Source organism: Odontesthes bonariensis, chromosome 5, assembly GCF_027942865.1.
Source record: "Odontesthes bonariensis isolate fOdoBon6 chromosome 5, fOdoBon6.hap1, whole genome shotgun sequence".
Lineage (NCBI taxonomy): Eukaryota > Metazoa > Chordata > Actinopteri > Atheriniformes > Atherinopsidae > Odontesthes > Odontesthes bonariensis.
Genome location: NC_134510.1, coordinates 8687366 through 8701352, shown reverse-complemented (window position 1 = coordinate 8701352; position 13987 = coordinate 8687366). Strand labels below are relative to the sequence as shown.

The following is a 13987-nucleotide window of genomic DNA, read 5'->3' as shown; positions in this document are numbered from 1 at the left end:
TATGCACACATCAATGTTAAAGTGATTTAACTGTTCCTAAACTGTGAAACGCCTTTTAGTGGAAAGGTGGCTAAATGAATTTGCATGTGAGTTGTTTTACAACACTAAATGTGTCCAGTTTTGAGTCCATGTAAATGATTCATGAAGAAGGATGGAGTTAGTGGCTGTACTTTTACCAGAAGAAGAACGCTCTCCATCTGTAATCTCTCTGGTCCTGTTCCATCTTTGTGTTTCAATGAATGACTGTGGGAGCTTCTGTTCAGTATCCATGTTGAACTACTGCTGCTTGGATCCTGCAAACAACAACTCTTAAGACACAGTCTTCCAAATGTTCTGATGGTGTCCCCAATGAATGGCATGTGGCATCTGAATTTAGAGATCATGTAAGCTTGAGAGTGTGTTTGCATCTTCGTGTAGATATGTATAGTAAATGTGTGTTTGCTGTCAAAGCTGCCAACTGGCCAATCAACTGACCTTTAGTTTCCAGACAGATGTATAGTGAGGGAGAAGTAGATACAGGATGGCCATTGATCTTTTTGGCTTATTGTTTGATGGCACTTATTTTTCAAGCCAATGTTTCATGTTAGACTAATCAGTATACTTGGTGGAGTTGACAGATTAAAAGGTTCTACCCAGGCAAGTAGGACTGAAGATACTTTACCTTGAAGATTAATGATGAGAGGGTTGGTGGATCTTAGATCTTAGATCTTCTAAATATCTCATCTTAAAACAAGTAAATTCCAGATACTGAAACCAAGGTCATTCCTTATCCCATTTCAGTCTCACTCTACACATCCCCATCCCTTTTTTCCTATACCCCAAATTCTTCATTCTTGTTCCACATCTGCTGCTTAAGGCAGTAGGCCTCGTTGTGCTTGGTTGGAGTTCCAGTTCCAAAAAAATCTCAGAGAGGGGAACATGGCGTTGTACCTCCCCTGCCGGCAGTGCAGTTTCGTTGGGTATGTAAGACAGCTGTTGGCCCAGACCCTGGACGGCAGCTGGATCGACATTAGCAGCTCTTCCTGGACATGTTTGAAATGGCCCAGCTGTAATGTATTGTGCTGCTTTTAATTTGATTTATTCTCATTTGTGGAAGTCCTCCCTGCAATGTGTCCACTCACAGGAGTGCATGTATGTGATCGAGCAATAGAAAGAAAATTGGGTTTGGAGCAGAAAAATCCAGTTTTTGATTGTGCCTGTTTGTGTGCACCTTAAAATTCGAGGGACCCTCAGTGGTGGGGGTTGGGTGGAGGAGTAGCTGGCCGCAGAAGCGAGGCATTTGAAATCCAGAAATTAGCTCACTGTGAAAGCCTGTTGCTTTTCTCCCTTTCTTTCCTTCTCTGCCCCTCCTAAAAATACTGTGTGAATGCATGAATAACTGAAAGCAACACATCACATTCCCCTGTTCTCCCCTCATGTTTTCCACTTTTGTTTTGTTTTTTTTTTTGTTTTTTTTTGTTGTTTAAAGCCAAGACCTTATTTCATGTGAAAACATGATAAATAGTTGAGAACACTTGACGCTGAGCCTTCAGTTTTTCCTAATCATGATGAGCTTCTCAGAGGAAATTGATGACTTAACCTAACTTTCCTCTGTGGGTTTTTCCTTGGAAGTTTCGTTGTTATGGAGAACCGATTTGTACAGTGAAGCACGTGTGTTAGCATGCTGAGCTTTTCAAAGAATGATCTATCAAGCAAAACTTGAACACTGCTCTAAAACTGTGTTATGTTGCAGTGAAAGAAATGAGAATGGATAGTAGTCTGTTTCAAGCTAATATTTCCTTCAGCCTCAGTTCTTTCTAGGTTCAGTGTCACGTAACTACACAGCTGCCAAACTAAATTATGGTCATGAGCTCAGAATTCAAAATGATGATTATTCCCAAGTGTTTGAGTAAGACCTCAACATAAACAAACATTTGAATCCGCTTTTTAATATTAAATTTTTGTGGTGTGTTGGTTACATTTTCAGGTACTATATTGGCTCAGTGTGCTTTTCATATTGAGTTTGCATTATGCTCCAGAATTATTACCCTCGTCGACTTCAGTGCAGATATCCAGTTTACTAACAAAAAGTTTGCTTTCAGACACACAGTACGAGAAAAGAAAAGAGATTGCTAGTTTTTCCTTCCCAACCAGTGTGAGGTCTGTAATTCCTCACACTTCTTCTTTGCCTATGTCACTCTCTAGGTTCAACTTTTATATGAGCTCCTCCTCAGCTGGAGCTCCACGTGGGCACGTCTCCAGAGACACGGTATTTTGCGTCAGACCTCCAGCATCCCAGACCCCCCTGCTGGTGCTGCTCCATCCTCCCCAGTGCGCAGCAGTGCTGGAACTGCCCTTCCTGACACCAGCACCTGCAGCCCTTCTGCAGACTTTGGTTCCCCCACAGAGGTTTGTTTTTATTTCATAACTGCACATTTCGTTTTGTCAGTTCTGTGTTTTTAGGAATTTGAAATTGTGTGCTTGTCTATGCTGTGATGTTTTTGTTATGTTTCAGCACACTTTTTTCAGCAGCATAAACACCTTGTCATAATCAGGGAAGGAGAAGAAGAAGAAAAAAAAACTTGCCAATGCCATCAATGTATCATGAAACAGACGTTAAACGGTTCATTTATTCCCCTATGCCCTTTATTTTTTTATTTCTGACATCTGCTTCTACCCTGCAGAACACTATCAGACACTTATTTTGCTAATGCTACTTTCGTGTTATGCTACTTAACTTACAAACCCAAAGACTGCTCTCTGTCAACACTTAACAATGGCTTTTAGTCATCTAAGGTGCTATGAGTCAGGCTGTTACACATGATATTTAAGCCTTTGTTGTGTACACAATTCTTGTGCAGATTTATGATTCTAAGTGCGAACATTGTTTTATTGTTTTTAGTAGTCGAGTCAGCGCTAATGCATGTAATTTGTCAAATAATATGTTTTGTTTCGGAATCATTTTCAAACCTGGAAAAAATCTCATCAGGGCTTGTGTTTCTTGCATTATTTTTTCTTACCCCGAGCAGATGCTCCAAATAGGTTTTAAGATTTGGCTCCGTTTAATTTGTTTAGGCAGAGGCCTGATTGAGTATAAACCTTTCTCTTAATTTAGGGAAAAATAATAACCTGTATTTTAATTTTTCACTCAGTCAAAAAATTCAACCCAGATGATGACGCATGCAGCTTAGCAGCAACTAGCTCAGAATGCAGTGTTCCTTGACCACTGGCTTTCTGTCAGTATGAAGGAAAACCTTACTGCCCCAGGAAGCATTAGAATGTATACATGTCCGTGGGAAAAAGAAGTGTTTCGTATTTCTATGTGCATCTGTGTTTGAATTTGATTCTGTGCTAAACATGTGTGTGTTTTTGTGTGGACTCACAGAAGTCTCGGTCCTGCAGTGTGACCATGGAGGACCTATGGAATAGTGGAATCTGTAACAAGGCTCAGTGTTCCCTGACAGCCCACTTGTCACTGTTTACATAAGAACAAACACTGGTAGAAGTATTTAGTCCCCTGGGAGGCTCGGTGGTTGAGCAAGACTGTAGGAGCTGTTTTGATAAGTCTCAGCAGTAGTTGAAGCAGTTTCTCCCCAACAACCTCAAGCCCCTCAAACACATCTTACACCCCCCCCCCCAAAAAAAACTGCCCTATAGTACCCTTCAACCTTTCCTCTCCTCTCCACTATAGATCTAAGAATTAAATTCATACTTGTATGATTTATATTCAAAATCTTATTTGTAGTAATTAATGCAAAAAATTCGTTCTTCAATAGGCGATTCCTTTATGTCTCTTCTCTTTTCCCTGCTTTGTTTCTTGTTCTTGTGCCTCTGTTTATCGCACCTTTAATTCATTGTTCGTCTCATGTTGATCCCAACTTGACAAGATTTTCCTGTGGCTCTCATCCACCTGACCACACTTTGAATAGAATTCCCTCTAAGCAGCAGCAGCTACAAACTAGAAAACTGTCTCTTCCCGAAGCTACAACTATTACCTATCTGTCCGAAGCTTTATCTCACCTCTATTCCATTCATTCTTAAACTATTTTCTTTGTCTTATGGCTTCCTTTCCTCTACTCCAAGTCCCCCCCCCCTTCACCTGTCACCACACTTTCCTATTGCGTTCTTCTGTCATAATCTGCATTTTCCTCTATTTCTCTTTGACACCTCCTGACTTGCTGTTGTTTTCCAATGTTTGAACCTCTCTGATGAGCAAAGACTAACTCTGCAGAGAAAATAAACCTGGATCCTCAGCCCGTTTATAACACTGAAGCCCAGGAATTAAACTGTATACTTTACAACTTGGCTTGTGGAGGTGTGGGAAAATAGCTCCCTCTAAGAATGTGTGTGAGGGGCCCCAATCTGGCAGCTCACGAACATGCTAGATCCCACCTCTATCATATCTGCACCACCATCCATTTGGGTCATTTTGCCATAAAGACATTTATCTGTGATCTTACGTTTTCTTTTCTCTCACATTATTTTGTGGGTTTTTTTCTGTTTTCTTTACAGGAACTGGTTATCTTTTACAGTTCAGCATTACTTCTTTTTTTTTTTTTTTTTTTTTTTTAGAAATTCCAACAATGTGCTTTATGAACCTCAAACATCTTTTGAAAACCATTCATCTTTTTTTCTCCTAAAATCCGACGGAAGACTCTTTTGCTCAACAAATCTAATGCACATTCTGCGGTTTTATTCTCTTACTTCATCCTCTTCAGATGTAGCTAAAATGCTTAGATGGCTGTCAGATACCCATCATTTCTCTTTCTTCTGACCCTCATAAAATCAGTCTGTATGAGAATGATTTTGAAATTGACAGCAGCTGTTCTGGGTGGGAAGTAAGAGCAGTCGGGTGTCCAATGCTGAAGAATAACCACGCAGCAGTACACAGTGGTCTGAGCTTCCCACAGCGCCAGCGTCCAGCTCCTGTTTCCACACACAACATAAGAGAGTCTAATCCTACTGACTGGTCAGAACTGTAAACTAAACAATCCTAACCAAACACACACACACATGCAATTTATTTTTTTTTGTTTTGACTCCATCTCAACAATAATAAGTCCCCGTATGGCAGTTGACACAAGAATATCTCACTGAGACTGACTGAACACCATTACTTCTGGGCTCATATTACTTGCTACCAGTTACTATTATCACACACGGTCAAGCACAAGCTGACTCATACTCACACACCTACCTTGCCTGTTTGATGCCATGGAACTGCATATTGACACTGACTAGTTTTATACATATATGATTAGATCTCCTCCAGCTAAGTTGTGATTTTGGTTCATCTATATACTTTTTTTTGTCTCCGAGAGCCAGTGCATGGAGCACATGCTTATCATCAGTGTCTAGTGGTCCCCAATCTATTTTTGAATCTGCATAATCCTGAATTGATTTATATTATTGTCATCTGCTGTTGTCATGCTCTGCTTGCAGCCATCCTCAAGTGTGCGATTAAATTAAATTAAAATTGCAAATTAGGGTGCCCCCCCCGCCCCACCTCCAGCTGTGGAAAGGGGACATAGTTTCCTCATCTGGATCCTCTTTTGGACACTGTAATCAGCCCTAGCAGCTGTGGGGTTTCTAATTGAGATGGTTGATAACCTCCTCACCAACCACAGCCAGGCTCAATAATCATGACACAATCTGTCATTACCACAGTGCGATGGTAGAGGCAGTGGAAAACTCTGTAATGCCAAAGCAGCAAATTGTCATTGTTTGTTTGCAGGCGTTTCACTTTACGTGTCAGCCACATAGATACATGTTTGGAACAGACCAGGAGGAGAGAGAAAGAAATTAAAAATGTCCCCACTAGTGTCCCCACTGCTCTCAGTGCCTTGCCAAATCTTCAGTAATGAGTTGAGGGCTCGGAGGAGCCAACCTCTTCCACCGCATCCTGCTTGCCTCTCCACTTCACCCCCACCTTCGCCCCCGCCTCCGGTCCCTATTTCCTATTCTCTCCCAGGATGCGAGACGTGTGTGTCCTGCCGCACTTGAGTGAAAGGATTCCATGTGGGTGCTAGTGGCTCAGTTTGGGGTTAACACCAGTGACAGCTTCTCACAGTGTTCCTCCCCCCCACATTGCTCTGTTCTGTGTGGAGTTCTGCTTACCAGACACTGATGTCATCTACACACAAAAAAGGCTCAGTTGTTGGTTGCTTTGTTATGGCTACATGCACAGCGACAACACTTGCAAACATACACATTCAGCAAACACATGGTTGGACGCATGCCTTAAAATGTAGAAACAGCTCAAGCACAACCGGCAGAATTTTTCATTCAGTTTTATACTTTTGCAAATGTTCTCTCATAAATGTTATTCTTTATTTTAATCCGTTTACATGTTGTATCACTTAACTGACAATGCTGTCTCATAAGATTTTCTAAAAGGGCTTTTTCTCTGCTCTTCAGTTCAAGATTTACTAACAAAATCTTTTCAAATGTTGTCTAACTTTTATAATGCATGTGATCTTCAAGCTTTCCGCGTTTATGGCTTGTTGCCATCTTACCCTTTTCCTTTTAAACACCTGCTTTGCCTCCTTAGGCTGACTCAGCGCCCGCAGGAGATGATGGTCCATTCGCCGACACAGTGACTCTGGAGCAAAAAACTAGCAGCATTGAGGGAACCAGCGGGAAAGTCAGCCTTTGGATGCAGTGGATGTTACCCAAGGTTACAGTTCAACTGTTTGCTCCTGACCCTACTGCCAGAAAGACAGGTACCTTAGCACTGACATAATCCCTACTGCTCTTTTTCCGTCTCTTTTCTCAGTAAAATTTTATAAGCCCTCGGAACAGGAATGCAGCTGTAGAGAAGTTGGGATGGAGGGAAAGACAAATAAATAAATGGGTGATGAATCCCAAGCAATCCACCCCTTGTCCCCTTTAGATTTACTGAGCGATGAAAGGCTAGATTTACCTTTAATTGGTAGCTGTATTATTTAGCATCTGCCAACCAGATCACCCTACTTAAGGTCCTTAATAGTGGAAGTGGAATGTTTTGGAAGACCTCACAGAGATGGTTTGACTTAGAGACATCTTAAATAGGCATTACTTTGGATTTGGGCTTAATATGTGCCATGTGAGTTTCTGCATGAACTCAACATTAGATTTTCTGTATGCAACACATTAAGTATTTCATTAAAAACAAAAAATAGTGTCCACACCATTTATATGATGTTGTCAATCACAACCGTTTTCTCTGAGATGATAGTGTGCCATGATCTGATGTTTTTCCAACAGTAAATTAAATAAGCCAAATGCATTTCTTTGTCTTTTCAAAGAAATGGAAAAACACACTCTGAGCATAGTATTTTGTGGATACTGCAGAATTCTGCTGTGTGTAAAAAGACTGGAGGTAGAAAATCGAGTCACCAAAAGTAAGACACAAATTAGTTCTAAACTTTCTTTTCAGATTAACTGTTCAAGACAAAGAGACTACAGGTTTCCATTGCTCTGTAAGGCTTTCAAAAACTCACAGACATCAGTATCAGGGCTCTGTCAGAGACACAAACTGTTTCTGAGATTTTTTTTTTCCACTCTGGGTCCACAATGAAATTGACAGTCTTGTTTTGTTCAGTATTAGTAAGCTGCTGATGACCTCTATATTCCCCAAGTCACCACAAGGCTACAGCATAACAACGACCATATGGATAAAGCCCAATTTCCCAAGCTAGCTTGTGATTGTGGGAGTTTCTCAGTGGAAACAATGAGAGACTCAGCAGTTAAGCTCAAAGGCTCTGTTCAGCACAAAGTAAATCAGTCCATCTGTGAAGCTTACTTGCTTTGCCGGCAGTGGGTGGCTTTGTGTGCACACAAGGTGCACAATGGCACACACACAACTGTAGGAATGCACGCACAGAAGAGTCTTAAGTGACGTTCGATATCATTTCATCATAAATTCATTCTTTTTCTCTCAAATCGATCATTCTGGGGCCAGATACGAAGTTCCTTGTGATGACGTGTTGTGATTTGGCACTTTATGAATATTTCTGAACTTAATATATATTATATATATATATATATATTTATATCTATATATATGTGAAACGGCGCTTTACTGTTTTAAATAGAAACGGCGCACTTTCTTTTTTTTCATGATATCATGATTTCTTTTCTCAATATTGAGTGAATCCATTGTGCCCTTCACTTCACCTCTAAAGAAAAATAAAAACTTTTTTTTAAAATTTTGGCATGTTTTACACAGCCGGGTATAATTGAACATTTATTTTGTTGTTAATATGTGATTTATTATTTTGCTATATAAAAGAAATTACACTGTGGTGATTCAGTTGCGCATGCATAGGCTTCAGACTTAGGCAGTCCAGATACAAAGGAAAAATAAAGAAAGAAATGTACAGGGACCATGATAGCAGAATCCAGACCAAAGTCAAGACATGGACTGGGTTGAACCCAGTTCAGATCCTTGCCCTCTGCAATGAATTTCACACATACAAGTGAAACATTAGCTCCAGAGATTCAAGTTCAGATGTGTTGCTAATATTTCAAGTTCAACGGTGCAACATACTGCAAGCTAAAACGAAAATACTCCCGACATTCATGGTATTGTAAAATGAAAATTGATGTGAAATTAAGCCTCCGTGTAAGTGTTTGTTTTTCTGTCCCTCTAGTTTACTTCATGAGCTCAGAATAAAAAAAAAGATAAACACAACAACAAAACAAAAAAAACATGAAATTCAGGTTTGTTTGTTGTTTTTTTTTACACTTGTGTGTGTGTGTTTCTTTCAGAGATCTGTGTCATCAGTGAGCTAGAAGACCTGAGTGCCTCTGTAGATGTCCAGGATGTTTACACAAAAATAAAATGTAAAGTTGGCAGCTTCAACATTGACCAATACCGATGCAGGTACGAGTACATCCCAATCATCTAAAATCATCAATCATGTATAATTTGTGGATTGTGTGTGATGATGATGGTCGGACCCTGCCCCCTACACACACACACACACACACACACACACACACACACACACGCACGCGCTCCCCTAATCTTATGGCCTCCACACTTTATTCTGTGCACACATAAGCTTTTACCGCTGATACCACGGACACTTTGTTCCCAATTCTCTTTATTTATGTTTTTGCTTTATCATCTCTAAATCTGTCTCCAGACAGCTGTTGTGGTTGTGACCACAGACTAACAGACAGATGGACTGACCGACTAGATAGATGGCTTCAGTGGATTTGGTGCTGGCCTTACTCAAACTCACAGAAGCTGAAGAGTTCACACAGTCCGTCAGTCATATTCTCCCTTCCTGTGGTGTCCGACTAGATTCACAGAAACATTAACACTTTGTTAGAGGAGGGTAACCGCTGAGCCGTTTTCCACTGCATTCTAATGGTAATCTGTCCTTATGACTATCCGTTGGAAATAGGACACTTTAGGTCTGGTTTCTCAAAAGATGAAAGCACATACCACAACATTTTGAAACTGTACGTGTGACTAAGATTTCAAGTTTTTTCTCCATGCTTCATGCATACGCTCCTTTTATTAATTAGACATGAGGCCTTATTTCAATTTCTTAATCCATATTTTTTCCTGCATTTCTTTCTCCTGGCCATGGTCACATAACTCTGCAGTTGAGTCAGCAGCTCAAAGTTTGAACTGTTTATGAGCCTCAGGCCTTGTGTTGTTGGGAAGAGACCACTTAGCAGGAGGCAATTCCCCCTGTCTCGGTGAGGAGATAATGAAGCGGCAATCAAACTGTTCAGCATGTTGTATTCACCAGTATATGTGTGTGTTTTGTTGTTGTTGTTTTTTTTTCAGGTCTGTGTGCTTTTGTGCCTGTGCATGTCTACTCTATGTTCCCAAGTGCCTCTTGCTTCGATCAAGCCAGACAACGAGAGGGAGTTGGACCCTCACAGGGCCTGTACCTGTGTTGAACCCCATCATTAACAGTCAATGCTCTCGCAACTAACATGATAATAGTTATTGATTTTGATTTGCCAGGTTTTAAAATCACCTAAGTTGAGTCCTAGGCATGTCAGTACAGGTCAGAGAGGGATTGAAGTGATTGCCTTGGCTTTGAACCTCAATGTCAAACAAGCATTGCATAGACCTCCCTGTTTTGGTGTAGTTTAGCTAATTCATAATTCTGTCAGTCCACATGTGTTTCATACTGTAAGGAATATCAACTTATGCCAGGACAATGTCAATGGGTTGACATTTTTTAGAGTGTAAAGATATTGTGGGTCATGATGTCATTCTGTTCTGCTCTCCACAGGTGTGTGTCCAATTGCTTTTGAGACTATGCCAACACTTATCTCTTTACTCTGAGCTTTCTTAAGTACATAATTCGTCAATTTTCTAATTTCTAGCTTATTTCAATGTGATATCCAGCAACATGGTCTCAACACGCTTTAGCCCACCACAGTTTTTGCTGGCAGAAGCACTTCATCATCCAAGCCAGGTTATAGTCATGGCTTTTCAGGAGAGAGTGGGGGACTTTGAGGCAGCTGGCCCACTTTAAACTCTATTATGCAAGAGAACCCACAGAGATTGGAGTCCATATTAATCATTTTGAACAGATAATTGCTTGGTATTTCATCACCCAGCCCAGGTTATTTGTGCACATTGGGTCAGATTAGATCGAGCTTTACAGAGAAAATGTATTGTCTGCTATTAGTTATGTCACGGTTGGAAAATGAATGGAACATTAGATAGGACAGGCAGACATGGGAGACAAATATATAATGGGGTTCCTGATTGTATCAAACTAAGATAAGAACAAGAAAGGATGGGGTAGGAGAGAAAAAGGTAGAAAGGACGCCCATCAGAAATACAAAATAGGTGGTCCCTCGTACAGGATGCGGTCAGTCATCGAACAGAGGAGGGTATTTAAAGGTGAACACAAAAAAACGTAATGGGGGTTTCCTTTCTTATTGTAAGTTCAAAAGATTCAAAAGCCTGTTCTCCTCCTTATTTTAGTCAAGTCTTCATAAGCAGTGGTGTTGATTAAACTCTTGGGTTACACAGAGATGCTCCCTGAGGACGAGTAGTGACACTGCATCCTTTTTCACTCCAAGCAAATCACTCAAATTAAAGCTGATATCTTCCAGCTGTTTCACGATAAGCGAGGAGTAAAAGATGGCTGGTTTGGAGCACAGGGAGAGAAAAGGAGTTGGTCACTCTTACAACGGTGGCTGGGGGTTCAAAGTGAAATATTCTCATAGATACACGGACAGAAAGAACGGACATACACATGCAAGATAATAATGCTCAGAACACAGGGACACACACACATTTATTAGAAGATGCAGTCGGGCTAAGTGAGAGGATGCAGATGATGCTGAATGATTCATGACTGATAAAAAATGTCTGTCCTCGGGTTAATTTCTTTGTTTTCTGTTGTGCAGGTGCTTTCTGCTCCTTGTGGATGACTACAAGGATATGTTAAAATCTAAAGTCTCAAAAAACAGATATGCATCATAATAACCTTGTTTAGAAAATGTCTCAAATACACATTTTTTATTTTCATTTATACCTCCAAATATTGTGTTTTTGAATTTTTTTTTCGAGGCCAAAGGTTAGATTACAATTTTTTTTTTTATCAGCCCTGTAGCTCAGTCAGCAAAACACCATGTTGTAACTACTGTCGGCTCTCGAGCGGTATTATCAGCCCCTGGCACAGCAACAATTGTAGTCCCACGTGTCCATTTTAAGCTTGGCCTTGCGTGTCTCTGCAGGCCAGGGCAGGGCTGGCACTCTGGCAACTATGAAGGACTCATTCTGCAATGCAAGGAGACAGCTGTGGTGAGGCTCATATGTGTCCCAGAGCAGTCATAGCAGCCTTAGCCTTCTGTATACTGATTGACACACTGCTTCTCCTAATCAAGGTCCCTCATCTCTGCTCTTGCTGGACAGACAGGAAAACATGGAGGAAATGACCAAAACATTGTGTTTGGCTACAATGCAAAGTGTAGACAAGAGTGGTGCTTTGTACACCTTAAATTCATGACAACAGAATGAAATGATGAATTGATTCTGTATACGGCTTAACAAACACCTGTCTCTCCAGTAACTGAATACACAAGCCAAAAAAATCTGGTGACATTCTTCTTCGTGTGTGTTGCAGAAAACTATGACTTGGGCCTCCATTGATTGGTGATATGAAATCTTATTTTGGACATGGTCTTATACTAGCACCAAAAAACATGAATATGTACATTTTTAAGCTATTTGTTTGTTCGCAGCATTTTACTTGGTCCCTTTTACAGGTTTAAAGTGCATCTAGATTGTGCTGTTTCTATTTGAAATATTTAAACTGAACAGCTGCTTCAGTCCGTGTATTGATGGTTAGTATAAGACCATTCCTCAATATTTCAGCTGATTCAAGCTGGTGCATCTTGCTATGATGGTAATAGTTTATTCTATCTAATTTAACAAAAACATCTAACGTTTCATGCTTGTCTGGCTTTTCTTCCCATTTTCTTCTCTTTCTGATCTGGTTACATGCGTCTATATATCCTGCCCCTTCCCTGTGATTCTCATTGCCCTTCTCGGCGTCCACTTTTTCATCCCCTTCCCTCTCCTCACCTCCAGTATGGAGGAGGGTATTCGGAGCTCGGGCAGCTGTGGAGGAGTGGTCCTCTCTTGCACTGACAAGCTGAACAGACGCACAGTGTTGGTTCGACCCGTCAGCAAGCAAGACTCTTTCAGCCACTTCTCTGGCTTTTTCCCTCCTGTAAGAATCCAGCTCCTCTTCTTTTTTTGTTGATTCTGTTAACACCCATCAGCAGTGGCTCGAGAGTTTTGTGTGTTCCTCAGAGAAATTTTAGAAATTTCCATTTGGTTTTGAACAAATTCGAGGTTCCCTGTACACTTAGAACTACACGGGAAAATAAGTCACATGTCGTCCTAAAGAAATAACTCTACTGTCGTTGTGCAACACACAAGACATTTACTCTAACCTTAAGTATTTTGTCTTTTTTCCATATCTATTAATATATTTTTTTTAATTTCTCACAAAATAGTGCAGAATAAGAATGGAAAAATAAATGATTTATGTCGGCAGTTGTGGAGTCCACTGTTGCTGGATGTTTTTGCAGGCTTTACCTTGATGTCTTAAATCAATCCATCTGTCAAAAAATCACGAAACATGTAGATCATTTTCTTTTACCCAATAGGTATGTAACTTTTTTAATTCTATATTTGCTTTGCAAATCAGTCATTAGATAAGAGTTTGGGAATATTTGACAAATCAGAAATTGATCTTTTTATAGCACTTTTTTTATTTTATTTTTTGTATCCTCTAAAGTGGGCTGGTTCACTAATTCTTGCTAAATTAATGTGTAGAATATTACATTGCTCTCAAAGCTTATTTTGTTAGTAGCTTCTGCTTGGCCGGCTATAAATTGCACTGAAAAAATAAACAAATGGCTGTTTTATTTGGATGAATTCATGTCTTTTTCTTGAAAGGGAAGGATCCAGTAGAAAACTTGGTCTTACAAATCAGAATTTATTTAGGGGAGCATTTTTGAACATATAACCTCTTCTTTCTTATTGAAAGAAAACCTTATTGAAAGAAACTGTACACTTAGCTTTTTAAAAATTGAAAATAAAGACTTCACATTCATCCAAAAAAAATCTGGCCAAAATAACATTGAACAGTTATTTGTCTCTCATTGATCCGTGTGATGACATCTATAATCAGTCTGATTTGTCCTCTTACCAATGGTCAGACGGCAGCTAAAGTCCTAGAGGGCTCTCATCAGCAGCATGGCTTCCTGTCCATCACCTACACTCAGGCTGTCACCAAAAATGTCCGTCACAAGCTCATCACTCGACCAGAGCGTCCGTCACGCACCGGTAATACCCCTGCCAGTCAGCGGATGACAACTGATCCCCTGGCAGACAGCTCACCTCAGTACCTGAGAGAGATCCTGCTGACTGCCCAGCCTTTTGATGTGGTTCTGTCCTGTCCCTTACTGGCCACTGTGGCAGGAGTGTTTCAGGTAAAAAAAAAAAAAAAAAAAAATTAAAAAAGGA

The 13987-nt window shown here is 40.3% G+C and overlaps 1 protein-coding gene across 8 annotated transcripts in view; it reads left to right on the top strand.

Annotated features, from left to right (window-relative positions):
- Positions 1–13987, top strand: part of vps13b (vacuolar protein sorting 13 homolog B) — a 310547-nt gene that overhangs the window by 172302 nt on the left and 124258 nt on the right. For 5 of the 8 annotated variants that reach the window (XM_075464765.1, XM_075464763.1, XM_075464764.1 and 2 more), the window contains exons 25-29: positions 2185–2388; positions 6530–6701; positions 8731–8845; positions 12542–12683; positions 13681–13953. In XM_075464765.1, coding sequence (XP_075320880.1) covers positions 2185–2388; positions 6530–6701; positions 8731–8845; positions 12542–12683; positions 13681–13953 — 906 coding nt within the window. The other 3 variants (XM_075464768.1, XM_075464766.1, XM_075464770.1) reach the window with 2 other exon arrangements.